This window comes from Astatotilapia calliptera, chromosome 3 (genome assembly GCF_900246225.1).
Source record: "Astatotilapia calliptera chromosome 3, fAstCal1.2, whole genome shotgun sequence".
Lineage (NCBI taxonomy): Eukaryota > Metazoa > Chordata > Actinopteri > Cichliformes > Cichlidae > Astatotilapia > Astatotilapia calliptera.
Genome location: NC_039304.1, coordinates 50,657,704 through 50,682,032, shown reverse-complemented (window position 1 = coordinate 50,682,032; position 24,329 = coordinate 50,657,704). Strand labels below are relative to the sequence as shown.

Below are 24,329 nucleotides of genomic sequence, written 5' to 3'. Positions count from 1 at the left end.
GCAGGGCCAGCAGGTGCGGAAACCTCTGGCTGAGAAGAGAGGGCGTTCACAGCCGTCTCTGGATGCTGTGGCTGTAGATCAGGGAACAGAGCTTGAGGCTGGACCACAGACTGGATGGGAGGCTGAGCTAACGACTGGACTGGTGACTGAGCTAGCTACAGCAGATGAGCCTCGCTTCTCCTGAGCGTGAACAGCCGCCGAGCTAGGGACCCTCCACTGAGCCACGGTGGGAGGCGGAAAAGAAAAGGAAGACTGACTGGATGACCGAACTGAGGAACACGTACGGAAATGACGATGACAGGGCAAGAGATAATGAGATAAATGAGAAACCGGTTTGGCTAGCAGGGAGACACACACACACACGCTCGCACATGTATGCACACAGCTAGAGATTGACGAGGTACAACATGCTATGGCAAGGGTGAGCAAGGATGACAGGTCGGGGGGGGATAACATCAACCAGTGACTGGGTACCAAGCCCCAAGTGCGATAGAAGGATAAAATAAGATAAGATGACCTTTATTCGTCCCACAGGTGGGAAATTTGTTTTGTTACAGCAAAAGTGCAAAGTTAGGTAGCAGAAATTAGAAAACACTGGAATGCAATAAAATAAAATAAAATGAAATACTATATACAATAGAATAAAATAATATATACAATAGAATAAAATAGAAACACAAATGCTATATACAACTGAGTAAGAAAATACAAAAGTACAACTTCGTCAGAAGAAGAATTGTACAAGAATTGCACATATAGCAGTCTTATTGCACGTGTGAGGGTTTGATCAGCTGCTAAAGTCTTTATTGTGGAGTCTGACAGCAGTGGGGAGGAAAGACCTGTGAAATCTCTCCGTCCCACACCGTGGGTGCCGCAGTCTCCCACTGAAGGAGCTGCTCAGTGCTGTCAGAGTCTGCTGCATGGGGTGGGAGATGTTGTCCAACAGGGATGACAGCTTAGCCGCCGTTCTCCTGTCACTCACCACCTCCACTGGGTCCAGAGGGCATCCTAGGACAGAGCCGGCCCTGCGGATCAGCCTGTTCAGTCTCTTCCTGTCCCCAGCAGAGATGCTGCCGCCCCAGCAGACCACACCATAGAAGATGGCAGAAGCCACCACAGAGTCATAGAAGGTCTTCAGGAGTGGGCCCTCCACTCCAAACGACCTGAGTCTCCGCAGCAGGTACAGCCTGCTCTGCCCTTTCCTGTAGAGGGCGTCTGAGTTATGAGTCCAGTCCAGTCTATTGTTCAGATGAACACCAAGGTACCTGTAGCTGTCCACAGCCTCAATGTCCATACCTTGGATGTTCAGTGGTTGCAGTGGAGGATGCTTGTGCCTGCGGAAGTCTACCACCAGTTCCTTGGTTTTACTGGCGTTGATCTGGAGGTAGTTCAGCTGGCACCAGTCCACAAAGTCTTGGGTCAGACCTCTGTACTCCTTGTCGTCCCCATCAGTGATGAGGCCGACTATTGCAGAGTCATCAGAGAACTTCTGCAGGAAGCACTGGGTGGAGCTGTGGGAGAAGTCTGCAGTATAGATGGTGAAGAGGAACGGAGCCAGAACCGTTCCGTGTGGGGCCCCCGTACTGCAGACGACCCTGTCCAACACACAGCCCTGAGTTCTCGTATACTGTGGTCGGTCGGTGAGGTAGTCCAGGATCCAGGTAGTGAGGTGATGGTCCACTCCAGAGTTCACCAGCTTGTCCTTCAGGACCGTGGGAAGAATGGTGTTAAAGGCACTGGAGAAATCAAAGAACATGATTCTCACAGTGTTCCCAGTGTTCTCCAGGTGAGAGAGTGAATAATGTAGGAGGTGAATGACGACATCATCCACTCCAATGCCAGGTTGGTACACTGAAAAAAAGGGATTGGCCAGCTCTTGGATTTACATAAGCATCTTGCGTGTATTTAACACAATTGCCTCATGCTTTAAAGTTAAGTGTAACTACATAGTGTAGAAACTACATGATATGCAGAGAGGCTAGATTAAATTGTTCATATCATGTTCAAGTGAAGTAAGTCAAAAATATATCAATGTTAAATCCTGCGACACTGCACGGGTTTCAGACTCGCGCTCTTTAGATCGTGGTTTCAGGAAGGCATCCATCTCAGTCAAGTCGAGCAGCCACCTCTACTTTTTTTAGTATTCCAAAAAAAGTAAATTGGGTGGTTGTTACATTAAAAAAGTCCAACTTGTAATTTGAACAAAATAATTTCATGTTTCTATGAACGTAATTAAATCGTGAAGAATCTGTACGAAATTCAACAACTTAATTTGTTCTTGTTGAGACGACCTGATACAATCTAGTAAGAGTGGTTAGTTGCTGAACTCATGAAATTCACAAGATCGCACAAGATTTCAAACTGCAGGAAAATCACTGGAGTTATAAGAGGCAGACAACTACACACGCACCACGTGCATGCTATTGCTATTTATTGTGTATTATTACAAAAACAAAAAAAAGTCTGCATCAAATACAGGAAATCATAGCTTTCCTACATTTCCTACATTGTTGGCATGCTGGTTAGTGCTGTTGCTCCACAGTAAGAAGGTCCTGTGTTCAAATCCACATTCTGGCTAGTTTGCAGGTTTCTCTCTGGGTATTCTGGTTTCCTCCCACAGTTAAAAGTCATGCAGTTATTAGCGTTAACTGGTGATTCTAAATTACCTGTGAATGTAAGTCTAAATGGTTGTTTGTTTCTATCTGATGGACTGGTCAGCTGTCCGGGGTGTACCCTGTCTGGTAACCTATCACTTCAGGGTTATTTCCCAGCCCTGCTGCAGCCAGGATAAAGATAGGAGGATGGTAGTTGTTGTAGACCCCTTCACTTTTTATGGTAACCAGGATCTAGACTTTGTTGAACATTATGTAATATGAAGACAGCATGTAGTATTTAAGTGACCAAGTAGTATTTGGGTAAAGGTTATTGAATAGTGTTGAAATAAAATGACAAAATTGTGAAGGATTAAAATATTCCAGGAGCTCAGCTTACTCCATCTGAACATGTTTCAATCGTGTTTTATGAACACAAAATGCACATGTTTACTGAATATGAACAAGTTGTGTTGATTTAACTCAGTTGTTTAAGTTTCTGCCAAAGCAAAACATTTGTGTGCAACCAGTGTCCACTATTGAATCAAATAAATCCAACATAGCCTTTTTTTCAGTGTAGGCAAACTGAAGTGGGTCCAATGATGAGCTCGCCAGGTCCGAAGCTGAGCCAGGACCAACCGCTCCAGGGTCTTCATCAGGTGGGATGTCAGAGCCACCGGCCTGTAGCTGTTGAGGTCCTTGGGGCGTGAAGTCTTTGGCACTGGTACAACACAGGAGGTTTTCCAGAGCTGTGGGACTCTTCCCAACCTCAGGCTCAGGTTGAAGAGGTGCTCCATCACCCCACACAGTTGGTCCGCGCAGGACCTGACGACCCTCGAGCTGATGCCATCTGGACCCGCTGCCTTCTTGCCATTAATCCTCCTCAGTTCCCTCCTAACCTGGGTGGTTGAGAGAGACAGGCTGGAGCCTTGTGTTGATTGTGTATTGGATGCTGTTGTTGGGGGTGGGGGGGAGTGAGCAGGGTGAGTAGAGGAGGTGTGAAGTGTCTGAGGTGGAGCAGCAGCAGTGGGGGTGGGTGAGCCTGCAGCCGATGTTGCAGACTGCCTCATGGCTGAATCAAATCTGTTGAAGAAATGATTCAGTTCATTTGCCCACCTCACATCCCTCCCAGGCAGAGAGTTCTGCTGTTTGTGGCCTGAGATGGTTCTGAGGCCTCTCCAGACTTCACCAACGTTGTTTTGCTGAAGCTGGTTCTCCATCTTCTGCCTGTAGCTCTCCTTCCCATTCCTTATCAGTCCCCTCAGCTCTCTCTGCACCCTTTTCAAATCCTCTTTGTCTTTGGATTTGAAGGCCCTCCTCTTCTGCTTGAGGACGGCTTTCATTTCTGGGGTAATCCAAGGTTTGTTGTTGGAGAAACACCGTACAGTCCTGGTAGGTGCGGTGTTCTTAGCCTGTTGTCCGTATATTTATATATTTCCAAAATCACATTGTAGTGACGTGTACTGAACACAATATATTATATAATGTAAACAACTACCTGAGAAACAGCAGAGAAATTAATTATAGTTATTACTTTTGTATTGTTTATTGCATTTACGGAGGGAGTGGTGTATGCTGGGTAATGGCACAGCTAGCTACTGGGTGACTTTATTCACCCGCTTCGGCTGTTATCAGCAGTGTTGGGACTAACGCGTTATTAAGTAACGCGTTAGTCCCAACACTGCTGATAACAGTATACATGTATGAACATGTGTTTCTGTGCTAACAGTTCACCTCTCAGGAACCTGCAGTTGACTTTTAGTCTACTTTAAACAGACCTCACAAAAGGCTGATGTGGCTGGATCAGTAGTCTGATTTAAGTACGATACCTTTGGCCAGGGATTCATCTGGTCCATCACTTCACTGCAGTCTTACGTATTTTCCCCACACCTGAATAAAAAATACTGATATTTACAAATAACATCTTCAGCTGATGCAGTCTGACTCAATCCTAGATGTTCAGCACACACAGAGAGACACAGAGATACCGTTTAAAGTTTAGTGTTAACCTGAGTCACTGATCATTTACAGTATTACAGAGTCTGGCAGTCTTTGCATGATGTCCACGTCACTGTAAGTTTCTAATTGACTCTCAGGTGTGACAGGTGTGCCAGCAGGAAAGAGTAATAATAACCTGCATCCTGAGGTTTGTCATGCAGGATTAAAGGAGCCAGGCTTTGTTCACACAGCTAGGATTGTATTTTACACTGACCCTGGGTCAGTATAAGTATCATACAGTTTAAACGAAGCACTGAAACTTGCACATATTTATTACAGATGCACTGAAGCTAATCGAGATATTTGCTGTCAGTCTGTGGCTGCGATTAAACACTTTACTGGAAACTTTATTAACTAGTAACTTCATCAGTCATGACAGAAGCTAATATTTCTGTGCTAACATCGTTTAACCAGTAACAGCTTTACTCCAATATAAGCTAACGTTTACACCGTAACTTTAAGCTAGCACGATAAAGACGGTAAAACACGTAACAATATCTACAAATGCATCTTAAAGCTGTTATATTAGCACTCGGTGTATTACTAAGATGACCACATTAACATTACTGACACTCGCTGACTTTTAACAGTCATTCCATAAATGCTGTCCGTTTAAACGTCTTACCTGTACCCACTGCATATCCACCGGATTCCAGCCAGAGTGGATTCTGGAGTCTTCCAGGCTCCTGTTAGTGATCCTCCATCTGGATGGATGAGAACAACCTTCTGAACAATCTAGCAGGAAATGGCCCATATCTATGGGACTGATTTGTGCTAATAACGCCCATTGTATGGACTGATAACAGCCGAAGCGGGTGAATAAAGTCACCCAGTAGCTAGCTGTGCCATTACCCAGCATACATCACTCCCTCCATAAATGCAATAAACGATACAAAAGTAATAGCCTATAATTAATTTATCTGCTGTATCTGCTGTTTCTCAGGTAGTTGTTTACATTATATATAGTGTGTTCAGTATACGTCACTACAATGTGATTTTGGATATATATATAAATATATAAATATACGGACAACAGGCTCTTCCGCGGCAATCTCTTGTCGTCAATAAACAACGTTTAGGGAGCTCTATAGTATTCAATGAGAGGACCCTGCACGTCAATTCTCGACGCGAGGGGCGTACCCTGCGCGTCGATAAGTGAAGCAGAGGGAGCCTGACCATGCCTCACACGTTTGACGAGTTGGGAGTGAGAACGTGTTGCATACACAGGCATACATGTAAACAAAGAGTACCAGTCTGTGTGTGCGTACCCTGTAAACGCCTCCTTAAAAAGCCGGTGCCAGGAGTCCAGCGGTCCCCCTAACAAAGGGCTCCTATACTTAAACAGATACAGAGTAGGACCATCCTGAATTAATGTGAGTTGAAGTTCATGTTGGAACAGATGATTTCTCTCAATCCACAGTCTGACCTGGGTAAAGCAGATGTTCTGCATCTGTTTGGAGTCCTGCCACACTTTCATCTCAGTGCAGTGTCTCAGTTGTTTCAGTCTGCTGGTCTCACACACCTGACTGTGATCAGTCTGTGGTGACTGTGAGGTGAGTTTCACCTGCTGTGGGAGCACAGAGGACTGTAACAGAGGGACAGTTTGCAGACTAACAGAGCTGTTTCTCACATGATGTCAGGAAACACATCCTTCATGGTTTACAGCACTTACATGTGCCATCAAACCTCCACATTCACCAACCAAGCACCACTCCCTCAGTGAGCGTCCAGCAGGATCAGTGACAGATGTGACAGAACAGCTGAGACTCAGTGTTGATATTCAGACTCCTCCAGGTCAGCAGGTCCAGGAATGATCTCAAAGATGGCATCAAAGATGAAAAATATTCTCACACTGAACTAAACAATCCATCTTGATGCATTCTCAATCATCCAGGAAAGTAAATCTCCATAAAGTTGATTCTGTTCATCTGGACGTAGCGTTTTGTGGGAGAAACGTTTTGTCATCATCAGGTGACGTCTTCAGTCTCAGCTGACTGCAGGTTTCAATCTTATAAACAGTACATTTGCATAATGACTGAAACCAGCCCACTGAAGGAACAATGGGCTGGGAGGTCAGTTCCTTAATCATAATTATGCAAATTCTCATCACCATTGTTCAACAACCACTGATTAAAACCCACTGATCAAAGCTCACTGATCAATGTCCACGAGTCCCATTCACAGAGAGTTGGGGAATGGCTGCAATCACAGCATGTAAGATAGTGACAGATGTACCCTTAGGCCCCTCCTCCATTCAGAGATGGTCTTTCCCTTTTCACGTAAATGGCCTCCTTGACTCCGCCCTCAAACCAGCGTTCCTCCCTGTCCAGGATGTTACATCCTCATCATTGAAAGAGTGTCCACTGGCCTGTAGGTGTGAATAGACTGCAGAGTCCTGGCCTGGCCTGACAAGGTGGCTCTGCTGTGTTGTGCCATCTGCTTCGCCAGAGGTTGTTTGGTTTCTCCGATGTATAAATCCTGGCAATCCTCCTGCACTTAACAGCGTACACTATGTTACTCTGTTTGTGTCGGGGACCTGATCCTTGGGGTGGACCCGTTTTTTGGCGCAGCGTGTTTTGGGGTTTAAAAGCCACAGAGACCCGGTGTTTAGAAAAAATGCGTCTCAACTGCTCCAATACTCCTGACATGACCGTGAATTGTGGTACGTCCTGAGATTTGATTTTCACCCAGGTGTCATCCACATATCTGAACCAGTGACTTGGTGGTGTTCCAGGGTAGGATAGCAAAGCCCCCTTTTCCACTTCTTCCATGTACAAACTGGCCACGATGGGTGAAACTGGGGAGCCCATGGCACACCCATGTTTCTGCCTGCAGAACTGACCCTTGTATGTGAAGAAGGTGGAATTAAGTCACAGTTCCAAAAGCAGCACTTGGTCGATGCTGAGAGTGGTCCTGTTGCTGAGGTTGGGATAATCCTGTAATCTCTTACGAACTACCTCCAATGCTTCTGTGACTGGGATGCAAGTGAAGAGAGATGTAACGTCGTACGAGACCATGGTCTCATCTGCCTCCATAATGACATCTCTCACCTTCTCAACAAAACCCAGGGTGTTCTGGATGTGGTGTTCAGAGCTGCCCACCAGCGGGTTGAGGATCGAAGCCAGAAGCTTGGAGATGTTATAGATGACAGAGTTGATCATACAGACAATCGGTCTTAAAGGTGCACCCTCTTTATGTATCTTCGGTAAACCATGCAGACTTGGTGTAGATTCAGATAATTATTTATTAAAAGCTCGACATTTTAAATGAGAATAAGAAAGAAAAGTATGTCTTTGTGCCCCCTTTTCCCTGTTCATGCCCTATCGGCCCCCCTGGCTAAACTTTGCTAGATCCGCCCCTGCACAGTTACCAGCGTCAGCTGTAGAAATAGATCCTGGTGTAGAAAGTAATATTAAATACATTCTAACAACAGCTCATCAAGCTTAAACGTGCTGCTGTTGTTCAGCCGCTGGTTTCCTCTTTCTGGTGTAAAGTGGACGATAAACAAACAAGAGAGACGGACTCGCGACAGAAAAGCCGATCAGCTGATCATTGATCAGTTTCGATTGAAGTAGCAGCAGGAGAGAGAGAGAGAGAGAGAGAGAGGCAGTCGCTCCATATATCTGTTGTTAAGCTTAACGCTGGAATGCTTTACAGACATGCTTTACTTCTCTCTGGCATCACTTCCTCGGAGACGAAATGCCCGTTTTAGTAGCGAGGCTCAAAATGCTCAACCAGACCACCGACAGGTCCCACATGCCACAGTCGCTCTATCACGTGACGCATACTGCTCCGATGTGCTAAGGTTATGAGCTGAGTTACACCATGTCGCAAGTTTTGTGAGGTGCTTTTTTGATATTTAATGGATCGATTACATTTTTTATTTCTCTCCGATATCCGATCCAGTAATTTAGGTCAGTATCGGACCGATACGTAATATCGGATATCTCGTCTTGTGGTGCCGTGGCTCAAAGAGTTTGGGAAACACTGCTCTAAGGGTTTGAGTAGAGTCCTCATGTGCAAACAGGATCATGTACCTGTTGTAGAAGCTGTAGGTGGGTGCAGGGGGAAGATAGTCAGGTGAAACAGTGGATTCTTGGAGGACAGAAATCTGTGCAGCAGGATTTCTGCTGTTCACACTGATCTCTGCACAGAAAAACAGAATCAGAGGATAACTGTGAGTCACAGGTTCCCACGTATACAATGTTCAGTTAGAATAAGTCTGCCTTCTAACCTGTGGTGAGATTTAAAGGTAACTGAGAAGTTGAAAAGGCTAAAATGAAAGATTAAATATAGACGTGTGTGAATAACACAAGTGGGGAGACTCAATGAGAGGGCCACTGGACACAAAGCAAAGAATCACCAGTTCAAACTGAGTTTTAGGGTGAAGTTAATATAATAATATGTTAAGCTTTAAAATCTGCACATCATAAAACACCTTTTACCCAAAAGTACCGGAGTTTGAAAAAGGAAAAAATGACTAAAAAGTTCATTGCTTTGGTCCTGTGTACCTATGTCGTTGAGCTCAGCCTGGTAATGCTGTTTGACTCGATAGCGTCTCAGGCTGATGATGTCACCGGGCTTGAGGCAGCGGTACCAGCTGACACATACACTGTTCCACAACACCACCCACACATTTCCTGTCCGATCGTTCACCTCCAGCACCGCTGAAGCAGAGGGAGCGAGAGAACAGTTTATAAAGTCTGGAGTTCCTCAGGGATCAGCATTAGGTCCTCTGGTAATTACATCCTTTGTACTACTATGAACAAAGGCGTGTTACGTATGGCTGTTACACTGTCTTTATCTGTTTCACTTGAGTGGCTCTTTAAAACAATTAAGATAAATTTGACAAATAATACCCAATTATTCCAGAAAATTGGACAAAATATGAGACTGAATGAGCAATTTTCCCCTGCTGGTATAGCAATTAATGCTTGTTTACACGGTCTGATGTTGTTTAAGTTTGAGTTAGTTTAAACAGTGAATAGGTAAATAAATAATAGAAATCTGTATTAATGTTTTTGCCAGTGTCAATAATGGCGCACACTAACCTTATAAGGACACTCACAGTTCCGGTCTGTTCTCCCGTAATACATGAGATGTGATTTTTTGATGATGCGTACAATCAGTCGTGTTGGACGGCGCCTCTGGTGATGCCCCGGCGACCGTACAGGTAGGACTCACGCAACTCGATATGGTCACAGCAGGACATCGTCTGTTAACACACACAGCCAATCCAGCAACAAGAACGACATGAATCCCCTGTTTGAACGGATTTGTCTTAACTCACTTTATATTTTATAATTCTATAATTTACTATTACAATCTTCTGTCATATATCTCCTGTACTAGCAGTCGATGATAACGTTAAAAGTGGCAATCACACTGTTTTTTTCTACTCTTATATTTGTGTGATGTCATTGAGAGACAGACACCACACCCACCTGCTCTCTGGGGACAGGCAATGAGAAGAAAGGCTTCCAGATAAATGGTAAAAATAAGAAGTCAGCGGGTTTGTTTGAAGGAATGTTTTTTTAATGATGCCAGGTCTCTCTTGGAAATGAGATTTTTAATCTCAATGAGATTTTTTACCTGGATAAATAAAGGATTAATAATAATAAGACATAGATGCCTTCCTCTGGCTCTTCTTCTGCTTCCTGACCCGCTGTCTCTTTATCAGTGGCTTCCATCCACACCTCCCCGCTGTAGTCCACATTGTTCCACAGAGGGAGAAAGACGGTCCTGCTGGCTCTCAGAGGAACCAAAGGACCTGCTGGATAAACAACATCAGCAAATCAGAAGCTTTAAAATTTTAGAAGCAAACCTTTTAATTTACAGCCCTCCCTGAATGTTCAAAGTCACTCGCTGTTTAGTTCAGCTTGGACATCATGTCCATCATTATCCAGTTCTTTTCTTCACTACTCATGTAAAGGATGATTCTATCCATCTCAGTCTGATAGCCAGTGACTGGCGGCTGCCATTGTAAGACGTTCTTCAGGGTCAAAAACACCAGAAAACTCTAAAACTAAATGGCCTGTATTTGTATAGCGCTTTACACATCCAGTCATCCACCCATTCACACACACATTCACACACTGGTGATGGTAAGCTAGTAAACTAGTTAGAAAGAACGGGTTTATCACACTCGTGCACTTTGAGGAGGCCGATGGTTGTGAGCAGAATAACATTTGTGAAGAAATGAAACAGATCATTTTTTGTGTGGTTCACATGCTTCATATGTGCTACTAGAAGAGCCATCGTGTCAACCTTCTCTTAACTAAGAAGCGCTGCAGAAATCAAACCTTGATCAAAATGAAAGCGGTGAAGTTGATTTGTAACAAAACAAAAACAGATCAGCAGTGAAAAGGAATATAAAAAAAACGTTTCATATTTTCATAATTGTTTAAGTCATTTCCAACCTGAAATCTGAAAAATCTGAGAGTCAGAATCTCCTCGTTTCTAGCCTCTTACCTTCAGTTTTTGAGGATCCAAACCAGGGCAAAGAGTCCCAGTCCACATCCGACCATCTGACCCCGACTTCTTCATCCTCGTCCATCACCTCCAGGCTCACCAGCCTGTAGCTGCAGGAGCACACACAAGTCAGCTGGTCTGACTGCATCACAGCTCCATCTTCTCTATTGTCCTCACTCACCTGTCTCCTTTCCCAAAGGCCCCGGAGCACTCGGGGAGCTGTGCGGTAATGGCAGTGCTGAAGGTGGCGTGTCTCACTGCAAGCCCAGGCCGCAGGATGTTCCTCTCCACCAGCCGGTTCAGACCAGGATCCATCGTCACCTGAACCCGGCAGTCCCCATCACTCAATGTGGCGTCGTACAAGTCGTCACCTGAAGACATCAAACTGGTAAAACCCCAAAGAAAACCAGTATCGTCATCAGATTGAAATATATCAAACAACCAGTTAAAACCGGGTCCGACCTTTGAGGACGGCCTGGGGGAAGTAGACGGGGAAGCCCTGGTCCCTGGTATAACGCTGTAAGTCCACCACATAGAGGAACTCCCTGCAGACAACCGAAGAGGATGGAGATGCCTGCAAGGCAAAAAAAAGTGTTAGCATAGCTCCTGCTACACCTGTAGACGTTCATATTAATCACAACCAACTATGGGCTCAGTGTATGTACTTGCTGCTCCAAAAGCTCAGTTTATCACTGTTTTTCTAGTCTTGGATCTGTATGACATCACATAGAGGACAGAAGGGGCAGCCAATGAGAAGAAAGTTGTCTTAAAGGAGGAGGAGCAGGGGGAAGCTTAAAGGGCCAAAATAAAATAAAATAATTTTAAACTGTCATTCAGGTAAAACTGATGAAAGTTTTAGTGAATACAAAGTGGATAAAACATTTTGGAGCTGGAATTGAGCAGAATCGTTTCTACTTTAAGTCTGAGTGATAAGTGGCCTTAAAAACAAAATACAACACGTACAACATAAAAACAGATTAATGTTTAAAGGATGAAAACAGGTTATACTCTAAATCCGTCATTTCGCTGTCAAAAATTTACTGACGCCTTCAGGCAGAGGTGCGTCACACAAACCAAATCCAATTTTAAAAACGTACTAATCAATGATTTTCTTATTCCGCACCTTCAAATGAACAAACCCAAAACACATCCGGCTATTTTTCTAAATACTTATGATCCTAATTTGATTTCGGCACAACATTCAGTCACCAGACGGGTTGCTGTTTCTTTTTAGGAAGTGCTTTCAAGCAGCTCATCCACAATCTGACATTTAAGCATGTTTCTTACAGGCTAAAAGCTAACGGATACAAGACAGTTTGGACATGTTTCTACGTCTCTATTATGTAATATTAATTTAGTATTCGGTCGGTAAACATAGCGGATCCTTTTCTATATCACATATGTTTTTTTAATGTGAGAATCATTCAGCAGCGCTAACACATCATACTGACTGCGCTGGTCAAGATAAAGGTGAAGGTTTTTGAATGGAGTCTGGTGGAGGATGGGGTGGCGGCAAAAAGGCGGGGGATTTAGCAGCTGTGGGAACCGGTTAATCAATCAGACCGATCAAGATCGTCCTGGCGGCTGTAAGTAGAGGAAGCACACCTTGTTAGTACCGGGTCTGGACCGGGCCAGGGTTCTCTGGAAGAGGCAGCCCGCGGCTGCCATGTTGAAGAAGCCCAAACAATAACAGTGCGGTGCATTGTGGGAGGAGGGAGGAGACGCAGATTTTCTTGTTTAGTATTTATGACTTAAAATAATAATAGAACAAAATAGGATTACTTGTTAAATTAGTGTTAAAAATCTAAATGTTTAGAAGTAAAACACACCTAAAGAAAACTTCTAAAAACGTCTTTTAAAATTATATTTGGAGCTTTCAAACTTGACCTTTGACCTCATGTAACTGTGTGTTTCTGCGTTGTGTCTGACAAAGAAAGGTAAAAGAAAAACCTCCAAGTAAACACGTGCTCGCTCCAGCTCCTCTCCCACAGGGGAATTGTAGAAAAGGCTCTGCATTTATTTTTCCATTAAACATAAAGTACGAACTTACATGGAACATTTTTGACATAAGAAAAAAAAACACCAGCAAAAAATCTGACATACCTGACAAAGAAAGGTAAAAGAAAGACCTCCGAGTAAATAACTTGCTCGCTCCAGCTCCTACAACCAAATACAAACAGTGGGGGGTTCGCTCAACCCATCACAACTTCCAAGCTAGCCATAATTATATATTCGTGCTAGCATTAATATGACAATAATTGAACTAAAATCGCAATCAGAAACATCAGGGTGGCTAAATATGAATTACATGTGTGTTGCACAGGGTACAGGGAAATGACACCCACCTCCCCCACAGGGGAATTGTAGAAAATGGGAGAGGGAAAAGGGGTACACTGTATTTACAGGGTTGCACCAAAGAAGAAGAACAATGAGGAGGGGCTCTAACCATAATGAATACAAATACAGGCTTGAAGGTCCTAACAGTCAGGTATAAAGAACACATTTTGTGTAATTATAACAATATGTAATCTATGACTGGGTTACACTCACGGAGTTTACTTTATTAATTACATATAATATATACGGGCATCTTTGAGTAACAGGCGTTTTTTGCAGGCACAGGACTTTACAGATGTTCAGACAGTGACCTTGTTCTGAGCGGCTGGTTTATTACAGCGTTTATCAAGGACCTTCATCTGGTCCCTGAAGTATTCAGGCTGCTGCAGGTGGCACAGGTGAGCAGTGAAAGCAAGCTTAGGTTAGATGAAGCTCGAAAGCTGTGTTTTTACAAAGAGCCTGAACATGGCTTTTATTTCAGAGGACAAACAGAAAACAAAAGGAGGAAATAAACAAAAGCAGAGCAACAGGTTCTCAGCTAATAAAAACTTTTACAGCAGCCACAAAATAGTCGAACATCTGGGGTTAGTTTTCAGTTCCTGAACAGACTTTTGTGACCGTTTGGATGTGGTACTTCCAGCCACTAAGCTCTGCGCGTGAAGTGCTGCGAGTCTCTGAACTCCAGGTAGAGGCTGAAGAGCAGGTGCAGGGACTGGACGCGGCTGCCGTAGACGGGGATGTCGAGCAGGCTGCACACAATGTCCGCATACTGCAGCAGGTCACAGTTCAGGCGGGCGGACGGCAGCTGCAGGCGGTCCAGCAGCTCCTCGAGCTCGGTTGGCCACTCCTGCATCAGGCTGTCGATGTCAGGCATCGGTCTGCTGTACTGGACGCTCGCTGGCGGCTTGGAGCGGTGCAGCGCGCTGATGCTCTCCACCCAGCTGTCCACCGCCCGCGGGTTGCTCTGAGGGTTGGCGATGCTCGTCACCTTCTTCACCTGCAGGAAAGGAAACAATGAGGAGTGACTCTGACTTTAATGCTGAGTGTGTGTGCGTACAGATGTGTGCGTGTGTGTACAGATGTGTGTGTGTGCGTGCATACAGGTGTGTGTGTGCGTGCGTACAGATGTGTGCGTGTGTGTACAGATGTGTGCGTGTGTGTACAGATGTGTGTGTGCATGCATACAGGTGTGTGTGTGCGTGCGTACAGGTGTGTGTGTACCTCGGTGGCGCCGTGTTGCTTGGTCTCCTCCGACAGAAACAGCGACAGCACCGTCGGGTCCGACTGCTTCACGCTGGGCTCATCCAGAACCAGCAGCCCCAGGTTGTCCGGTTTGCCATCGGCCCTCGGCACCTGTGGGATCACAACATGAGGTCACTCTGAGGTCAGAGGTCGCGCTTTCTATGCTATCAGGTGCGATTGTGTTCGAACCTTGAGGAAGGCGTCGATGTCTCCCACTGCAGGGATGAAGTCCGGGATAAACGGCTTCAGGTTGTGCTCCAGCTCAACGGACTCGGGGGTGTATCTGAGACAAACACAAAACACGGAAACTCCAGATGTGTGCGTGACAACTACGTGATTTACTGCAGGGTCTTTAACAAATAAAGTGCTTTGAGGTGACTGTTGTTGTGATTCGGTGCTTTATCAATAAACTTTGATAAGGTTTTTTTATTTTTAGCATAAACAAGATGGTGTTAAAAAACATGAGTTGCCACATGTGTGTCTCTGCTCACCGTGTGATGTACTGGAACAGCTCTTTGATGTCGGTGCTGACGGGCAGGTTGGCGTAGTCGGCGGGATCATACAGGCCCTCCGGCGCCTTGTGGAGCTTGCTGTCCTCCTCCGATTCGTCATCTTCGGAGTCCTCATCGTCATCATCATCTTCTTCGTCATCATCCTCTTCTTCCTCTTCTGGCCGCCCCCCTCCCGGCTCCTTCCCCCTCCCATGGTCCTCGTCAAACTCGTCGCTGCTGCTGTGGGCCGACATCAGGCTGTGAACCCTCCTGCTGCTCCTCCTGAACTCCACCTGAAAGACGAAGAAACAAAACCAGGTCATGTGACCTGAGACCAACCTGGAGCATGGCAGGACTGACTCAGCTTACAGTTCAACTCTGATGGAAGGAAACTTTATTTAGTGTTTTAATAAAAACTGGGGCTCTAAAACATGATGCTCACTTAACATTACCAGATTCACTCTTCTGTCATTTCTACACAGTTTCTACACAGACGAGTTTGTGACTGGAAACACTTTGAGCTTTAAATAATGAAGAAACACGAGCAGGCGTCACGATCACCGGTTAAACCGGAGCTCTCTGCAAGGACAGGAGGAGATTACCTGGGGCTGGCTGCGGGAAGTCGGGCTGTACACGCTCGGTACCTCCTCGGCGTCCGCCACATCCAGGCTCTCGTCGTACGGCTGGTTCTTCAGCAGGCGGCCTCCTCTGTCCCGGTCAGCCCGCTCCATCGGAGCCCGGCGGGTCAGCTGCGGGCGGACACAGTAAAACCTCCATCAGAAACAACGGTTTACAGTAGCATTAGCCACCTAGCAGCAGACAGCTAACAAGAAGCCGACACCGGCGGTTTTAAGCCGATTAACCCACCTGAGACAGCACACACTCGGCATGCAGAGACAAACGACCTGCCGGCAGAGCTAAACTCAAATCTGATAAATATGTTTTAAATGTCTTACTTGTCGTCTGAGTTCAAGCCAAACTCGCTTTTCGGCGTCAAAATGGCCTTTGTGGAATGTTACGTATCCTGGCAACGGGACGGGCAGGGCATCTTGGGTAGTGTAGTTAGAATCTAATGAGAGCAGAAGCTCCAGCTCCAAGGCATATTATATTATATTATATTATATTATATTATATTATATTATATTATATTATATTATATAAAAATAAGTGCTTTAAAGTAACTGGAAGAAAATAAAACAGTGGTGCATTTATTATTGGAGTGAAGTGAATACAGAAGAGTCAGTTCTATATTTGTTGGAATCTCATAATCTCTCAGCTCCTCTTGACTGCTGAATGGAAATCAAACAGATGGATGGCTGAGGCTCTTCTAAATCTGGAGAGTGAAAGACTGAAATAAAAATAAATAAATAAACATGTTAACAAAACTATTTTAAAACCACAAAAATCAAATCTATATAAAAAGAAAAACTATTGAGGCTCATTGTCATCAATATATTTCTGATGAACACGCAGGGAAAGGTTTCCTGAAGTGTGAAGTGACGATATTTATTCATCTGTTCTCGATAACAAAGAGTTTACACAAACAAGGCCGTCCACAGCTGTTTGTGGGGCGCCGACTCCTCTTAATATAGGTACTTGTGTTATTTTCTTATTGCGGTGTTTGTATGTTTTCCACCTACCTGAAACAATTCAGGTTCCCTGGCAGCTTTTCACAGTCTCTCAGGAGAGTCTTTAAAGATGAACAAAAACAGCAAATAATCATAAAATAATATTTCAGGCCTTTGCTTTTAGTTGTGCATTAGTCTTTTTTCATGCTATCTTTTGTCTGTTAACCTTGTGTCATCTGGTGCTGTTTAAATCCTATATTAAATGAAACTGGATTGATGTTTCTCATAAATCAGCACTGGCATTGACTGATGTAAAATCCTGAGGCAAAAACGATTCTTTCATTAAACTCTATTAAAGCGTTTGGGTCATTGCAGATTTCCTGTCGAGGTCGTTACATTTTGATGATCTTGATTTTATGTTGGTTGGAAGTCACAGCTGTGCAACCTGTATGTGTCACCACCACCACTGAACATCATCCTCATCGTTTAGTGCACCTTTATTCTTCAGTTATGCTGAACAAGTTTTTACTCCAGAAAACAAGAGGGACTCGCGCCCTGAGGACATGTTCCCAGTAGTTACCACCTCATAAGCTGTTATTTGGTTCAGAAGTCAAGAAAGAAAACCTTTATTTAGAAAGCACATCTTAATCCAGGTGCAAATGCAAGTTGTGAAACCCCACATGTAAAGCCTCACAGTAAAGCCATGAATTAAACAAGTCAGAACAGCAAACATGAAGAAAAGAACACAATAAAAAAAAATCAGTAATAAAAAGACCTAAAACTAAAACCCTAAACATCCATCCATTCACTTCCGCTTATCCTTTTCAGGGTCGCGGGGGGCGCTGGAGCTGATCCCAGCTGTCATAGGGTGAGAGGCGGGTACACCCTGGACAGGTCACCAGTCTGTCGCAGGGCCAACACATAGGGACAGACAACCATTCGCGCTCACATTCACTCCAGCATTCACACCTATGGGCAATTTAGATTTTTCAATTAACCTATCCCCACAAAGTGCATGTCTTTGGATGGTGGGAGGAAGCCGAGCATCCGGGGAGAACCCACGCAAACATGGGGAGAACATGCAAACTCCACACAGAAAGACCCCGGCCTGATGGTGGAATTGAACTCAGGACCTTCTAACCACCGTGTTGCCAAAAATCCTTAAACAACAAAATTAAATTGAAAATATAAAGCAGCAAAAACGATTAGAACGATAAACTTAAACTAAGAAAAGGAGTAGGAGTTAAATCAGTTAAGATCAACATTGGTCCACTAAACAGGCCTCACAAGAGTGTTTCAGTCATTTCTTTATCAAGCTGATAAAATTTAGGTTGAAAAAAATGAGCTAATATTTGGCAGAAAAAAGAAAACAGTGCTGGGTATCTGATTTCCATAATTGATTTGATCCAATCAATTTTGACTCAGACAGAAATATTATAATTTGGATCGTTTATCTGTACATATCCATATTTTTATATCTGTGTATATAATAAAATCTGACACTAGTGAGACTTCACCACAGGTGTAAACATCACAGCAGATGCCTTTGTGTCAAAGTTAAGCTGGGCATACACGGTGCAATTTATGGCCCATTTTCAGACGAGATCGACTCTTTATAAATGTGACTTTTCCTTTTGTTTTACTTAGTGCTGTCAGCATCAACTCGCTAACCGAGATTTGGGGAGTTTCGCCTTAATCGTGTGTCATGCATCATGTAGTATACATGGGGTAATGAGACGCGATTAACGCCTCATTACCCCATGTAATGGCCTAAGCCTACTTTGCTTAGGCTGCTGCCCCCGCGACCCGACCCCGGACAAAGCGGATGAAAATGGATGGATGGATGGACCAGCTCCCGATCAGCAATTGTACGGTCACATGGTTGCCACTTGTGAGGGTATCACACTATAGATGCGATGCCACGAGCCAATTTAACGCAACATCTCACACTCCGCGTGTGCAAATACAGAAACAGAAGTGAAAAAGATGAACTAGTAGAACTTTGGCAAGCCCATCCGAGCCTTTTTGATGTGGCCTTACAAAATTATCATCGCAACATCCGCGAAAGAAGTTGGATGGACATTTCTGCTCAACTGCAGCTGTGTTGTAAGTCAGTGTTTTTCATTAGCATTTTAGTTGATGTTGTTGGTGCTGTGTGTCTGTGTGAGTGAAAGACAGAGATGGAGAGAGAGGAAGAGCAAGAGACAGATTTTGTGTTATATCTTAGCTATATAATATAAGCTTTGGTAACACTTCATGTTACCAAGCTAAAATTTGGATGCACAGTGTGAGCACTCAGGTCGCAGAGCTGAGCATTAGGGTTTACAAACATAGGGTTTCTCTCCAGTGTGAACATGGAGATGCTTTTTCAGTGTACTCGAAACTGCGAAGGCTGCGACACACTCTTCACAGCTGTAGGGTTTCTCTCCTGTGTGGATGCGCTGGTGGATTTGTAGCGCCTAAAGCGTTGAAAGCTGCTCCGCACTCGTCACAGCTGTGTGGTCTCTCTCCGGTGTGAATTCTATGGTGAAGCTTTAAATTGTGTTTGGATTTATAGGTCTTGTTGCAGTCCTGGCACTGGTGCACAGTACGTCCAGTCTTCTTCTGTTTCTGAATAAACAGCAGACAGAAAGAGAGAGCGGTGACGTTAGACTCCACGAAGGAACAAAAAAATAAAACACAAGCACTCAGAGAGATCTATACTAAAACTGATGTTTTATTGTGTTTTTATTAAACATTAATATAATATATCAATCTTTGTGTGTCAGTGTGAAGTTGTATGCTGTATTGACATTTCTTAAATACCTCAAACCAAGAAAGAGATCATTATGAATATTATATTATTAAATCAAGTTTGGAGCTGATCCTTCATCTTAATCAGTGTGACGCTGACCTTTGACCCAGAAGATCATATAGTTTTTTATCTTTACACTTATGACTGGAACATGAAAAAATTTGCCATTTGTTAAGCTTGGCAATGAGGGAAATGATGCCCACAATAACAACAACATGCTCCCCGAGTCTGACAAGAAGCCATAAAGCGAGCAGCAGGTACACGCTCGCTTTGCTGATCTCCTAATTGTGGTCATAAATATTTTGCATAGTTGTGAACTGAGTTTTGTAGCCTTGTAAACCAAAATATCTGAAATTTTTAGGTTTGTGCATTTATAGATAAAAATTATGAGTGTGCAAAAAAGATTTGTGTAATAAATTATTTTTGTTCAGTTCTACTTACCGATACAAAGCAAGAAACTACATGTAAAACTGCGCTCAAGTTCCCTGGCTGTGTTGGAGTTTCAACTTGCAAGCACAAATTTTGACCCAATTTTTATTCCTTTCAGCTATTTGGTCAATGTCATGTCAATCACAAGTTTAAATATCCAGTCTGCGTGCCGGAGGGGTGCTTTTGAAAGGAGCTCAGTAAAGCACCCCTCCAACTGATTGACATGACTTTGACCAATCACTTTGCAAAAACAAGTGGTTTTTTGCTTTGTACCTGTAACCAGACCTTAGCAATTTTTTTTAAAAGTAACTTGTGTAAATATCTTTTACAAACACAAATTCTCATCTGTAGATGCACAAACATTTTCTGATATTTTATGTTTACAAGGGTACAAAACTCACAACTGCGCAAAATATTTATGACCACAATTAGACCCTGCTTGTGTTTGTGTTGCATACAAATGATATCACGGGATGTTCTGCTGCATTGCTATAACGACAATTAGGTGTTACTCGAGTGTAATAGAGATCGTGTCCAAATTCATGGGCTGCATCCTCCTGAGGACCCAGCCATTGCGGTCTACGTGGGCCGGGTCCCCAGAAGGTCGGGTAGGCCGGAAGTAAACGGCTGGGGAAATTGGACGGTCGAGCCTTCTGATTAGTGTCACCGCTGTCTCTGTGGAGTATAATAAACTCGGCCGTCTGCTCCTTGCTATCTAAAATATAACAGGACACTGGCGTAAATTCTCGACCATCTCACACTTCTGTTTAATCAGTTTTCTGTTTGACGCCGCGCCATGAATTCTGGGATATGGTAGGCCATGAAGGACACACCCTTCAAATTCGGGGAAAAGGAGGACGCATTTGTCGGCTGCATTCGGAGGAGTCTACGAATTTGGACAGCCTTCGGCGTGTCGCTATGACGTAATCGGTCTACAAATGCGTCCTCAGGAGGATGCAGCTCATGAATTTAGACACGACCAAAGATTGAAAATGTGACGTCATTCCAGGGTAAAACCACAAAGGATTGTGGGTACGAGTGGCAAGCGGTACTAGCGCATGTAGGCTTTCACATGAAAACAGTCACACAGCGATAAAAAGAAACACAAAAAATGTCAAGAAGCTGTTGTATTATTAACTGCAATAGTCACATGACAGCACCGGGAAGCCGACGGGTAAAGAGATTTTTTATTGGATTCCGTCGTGGAAGAGAAATTGTTCAAGCCATGTTTCCGAAATAACAAAGAGCCGACGGATGGCCTGGATTGCAGCCATTCAAAGACCAAATATAACGTCTCAGAACACTCCAGCTCACATGTTAGTCTGCTCCAAGCATTTCCACAAAGGTAAGTCTTCTGTTGTAGTTAATACGTATTTTATCATAACATAATTGTTGATGTAGGTTACAAATAAGTCTTAATTTGAATTGAATTCGTTGCGCTGTGCTGCTTTGTTCACTGTGGCTTTGCGGGCTAATGTTTGTTGTGTTTTGTAGGAAAACCAGCCTACAAAATGCTGGAATGCGATCCAGACTGGGCCCCCTCTATCAACCTGGGTCATACCGAGTTTAAAGCTGCTACCACAGCGAGATTTGATCGGTTAAGAGAGAGAGCGATATCAAAACAGCCACGAAAAGTCCCACATATATGTGCCCAAGTGTTGTACTGAAGCAATCAAGTGATGAATAACTGTTTTCCAGTATGTTGTTTTGCAATGTTTTTTGGTTGCATTGTTGATTTGTTTTTCACCGAAGCAGCTGATAAAGCAATAATACAGCATGATGGAATACAATTTTGCCTCTTTCTTGTAAGCTTCTATGATAGAATGAAACAATAATGCCAGTTATAAATAAACACAATACATTGAATGAATTACTAACATTTATTTTATTTCTATTAGATCTGAAAATGTCTTGTAATACTACAACCTGAAACGACAAATAGATGCGTTTGCCTGTACAGGAGATAAAGGAAAAAAATGTAACAACAGCTGTGAAGTGGAATAGTCCAAATCACAAAGTAAACTGGAACTGGACTTGTTGCAGGGATCTGAAGTTACTAAACATTCTGTGAGTGTATGCACTCACACTTAGGACCATATACCGTATTTCCCGGACTACAAAGCGCACCTGAATATTAGCCGCACAAGCTAAAATCAGGGGAAAATCCTGTTTTGTACATACATCAGCCGCACCTGACTAAAAGCCGCAGGTGTTTCAATGTTGACTTATCATATGTAAGAGAATATGCACAAAGGGAATTGTCAGGAAAGAGATGGCTGTTTGGAGACACATCACTTTTATTAATATTTTGAAAAACAAGTTATGGGTACATATTTGCATAACTTTTTAGGTATATGTACAAGTAGCGGTAATTACAAGTACGAAACATGTACTGTGCTTCATAAATGAGTAACAAATGTAGTACATAACAATAACCTACAGCACACCAGAAAAATAGATTCGGCCTACCTTTTAGGTGCAGTGACACGGCTTTAACAAGAAGAAAAGTCAGTCATTCACCACCATCTTTCTCTTCTTCCTGCGCACTAAAACCACCAAAGTCCTCTTCTCCAGTGTCGGAAACGAACAGGCTCAGGATGGCTTCGTCATCCACTCTCCGCTTCTCTCCTTCGTTGTCACTTTCAAAACCAGACGCAGAATTAATGATTACCAGTGCTGGAAATGCTAGCGCTTGATGCAGTGTTTTGATTATGTTGCCACTCGTACCCACAATGCAATGCGCGAAAGTCATGTGGTCTGTCAATCTCTATGGAAAACCAGTCGAGCTAATCTGAGCAGGTTCTAATGAAAAGGCCCTTTGATTAATCATGGTTGGTGTGTGTGCCATGCCAGCCAACACACACACACATCAGCAGCTGGACCAGACTGTGACTCCATCAGAGACCTACACTGTTAGCTTTAGCACCTCCCTGAGGACATGTACTGTACCCCCCCCCGCCCCGAAAAAGTTGTTTCATTATTCCTGTCACGAGAAAAACGATTGGTACGATGGATCATACAATTCTTTGACTTCATTTAGAATCACAGTGATCCTCTGGACAGTGGAAGAACATATGAACAGCACAGACTGGATTCATACCCACGACCCTCTTCTTGTACAGCACCACCATGTGGCACGTGTGCCTGTGAGTTTATCCACATCTAAGGAAGAGCTGCACATCTGCTGAGCCCTGCACGATGACCCAGTGGGGCTTCCCTGGATCATTAACATTATTGTCACTGTGATTACTTTCCCTCATGTTTAAGGCTGCACCACCCCAACACAAGAACATACATATTACTGTTTCATTAACAGCTTTAAAGGATATTTATTCGTTTATAACATTTTTTAAAATCTGTATTTTACATTGATTATTAAAAATAATTTAAACAGTTTATCGTGTTTATTTAAAACATTAATTTCACTGGAAATGTTTTGGATTTATTAAGAAATGATTTAAAAGCAGTGAAATTTATTTTAATGAGAGAGACCCGCTGTAGGAGATATTATTCAGTTTGCTTCGTATTTATTAGAATGTTTGGCTGTTTTATATGTTTATTGTTAGATTTGTCGGAGTCTAGCGGGACACCTCGGGTTATCCACACCAGTTGGCAGCTGCACTGGGTCTTTGCTGTTTAACAGCAGGATGCTCTGTCGGGACTTCTGCGCTGGACTGAATCAGAGGGCTGAACAGCGGAGAAAAGGCTTCTAAACATTTCCACTGGAGAAACACGTGTTACAGGCATAGACCACGGATGAAGCCTCAGTGAGAAAAAACCTTTTTGACTTGAAAAATGTCTTTTTTTAAGAGTAATCTGGCCAAGAGGACAGCTGAAATTGCAACAATAGTTCTGTAAACATATTTTAAGTGGACAAAAGGGAGCTGATTGATTATAATGTAAGTACAATGACACAGTAATAAAGATACTTGAGAAACAGGTAATTTTTTAAATTTTATATATAACCCCTCTGTAATACCTGTTCACAAAAGTTTATTTAGCAACATACTTAAAGATATTACACATAAAAAACACATGGAAACAGTGGAAACCATTTTTTTTGCAGGCAATCACTTTTTGCCACAACACCGTCTACGAGCCAGTCACGGATCCCGGAACAGCCAGCGGTTTCCTGACTAAGGTTCAGAGCCGCGGAGGCAAAAACCGGCAGATACTTGTGTATTCTTCTACCCACACCGAGAAGGATCAGATATAAACCCACGCGTCCTGCTTACTGACCTGGGCTCCTGAGGAGGAGGTGGGGGCTCCAGCAGTCCGCTGCTCCAGCTCCTGGTTCTCCTGCATCACTACAGTGTGAATCCACCAGCAGCGCACTCGGTCTATGACTGGAAAGCACACCGGACAGCTGATATCTCCTGCGCGTTCTCGCGAACTCACCAAAAAGCGC

At 43.7% G+C, this 24,329-nt stretch overlaps 3 protein-coding genes across 4 annotated transcripts; all 3 read right to left on the bottom strand.

Annotated features, from left to right (window-relative positions):
* Window positions 1–8,297: 8,297 nt before the first annotated feature.
* LOC113015602 (RPA-related protein RADX-like) lies at window positions 8,298–9,713 on the bottom strand. The gene is made up of 4 exons (XM_026157641.1): window positions 9,640–9,713; window positions 9,101–9,256; window positions 8,552–8,735; window positions 8,298–8,376 (listed from the first exon to the last, which is right to left on the bottom strand). The coding sequence occupies exons 1-4, from the start codon at window positions 9,683–9,685 to the stop codon at window positions 8,298–8,300; spliced, it is 465 nt and encodes a 154-aa protein (XP_026013426.1). The 5' UTR covers window positions 9,686–9,713.
* A 462-nt stretch (window positions 9,714–10,175) lies between these two features.
* On the bottom strand, window positions 10,176–12,752 carry LOC113019749 (uncharacterized). The gene is made up of 5 exons (XM_026163569.1): window positions 12,666–12,752; window positions 11,523–11,634; window positions 11,242–11,431; window positions 11,061–11,170; window positions 10,176–10,362 (listed from the first exon to the last, which is right to left on the bottom strand). The coding sequence occupies exons 1-5, from the start codon at window positions 12,726–12,728 to the stop codon at window positions 10,178–10,180; spliced, it is 660 nt and encodes a 219-aa protein (XP_026019354.1). The 5' UTR covers window positions 12,729–12,752; the 3' UTR covers window positions 10,176–10,177.
* A 1,086-nt stretch (window positions 12,753–13,838) lies between these two features.
* LOC113019705 (intraflagellar transport protein 46 homolog) lies at window positions 13,839–16,172 on the bottom strand. Of its 2 annotated transcripts, none has more exons than XM_026163523.1 (6): window positions 16,087–16,172; window positions 15,733–15,879; window positions 15,131–15,423; window positions 14,829–14,922; window positions 14,619–14,750; window positions 13,839–14,394 (listed from the first exon to the last, which is right to left on the bottom strand). In XM_026163523.1, the coding sequence occupies exons 2-6, from the start codon at window positions 15,859–15,861 to the stop codon at window positions 14,041–14,043; spliced, it is 1,002 nt and encodes a 333-aa protein (XP_026019308.1). In that variant the 5' UTR covers window positions 15,862–15,879; window positions 16,087–16,172; the 3' UTR covers window positions 13,839–14,040. The 2 variants fall into 2 exon arrangements, with proteins under 2 accessions (XP_026019308.1, XP_026019309.1); XM_026163524.1 differs by lacking the exon at window positions 16,087–16,172 and adding an exon at window positions 15,998–16,080.
* Window positions 16,173–24,329: the final 8,157 nt, after the last annotated feature.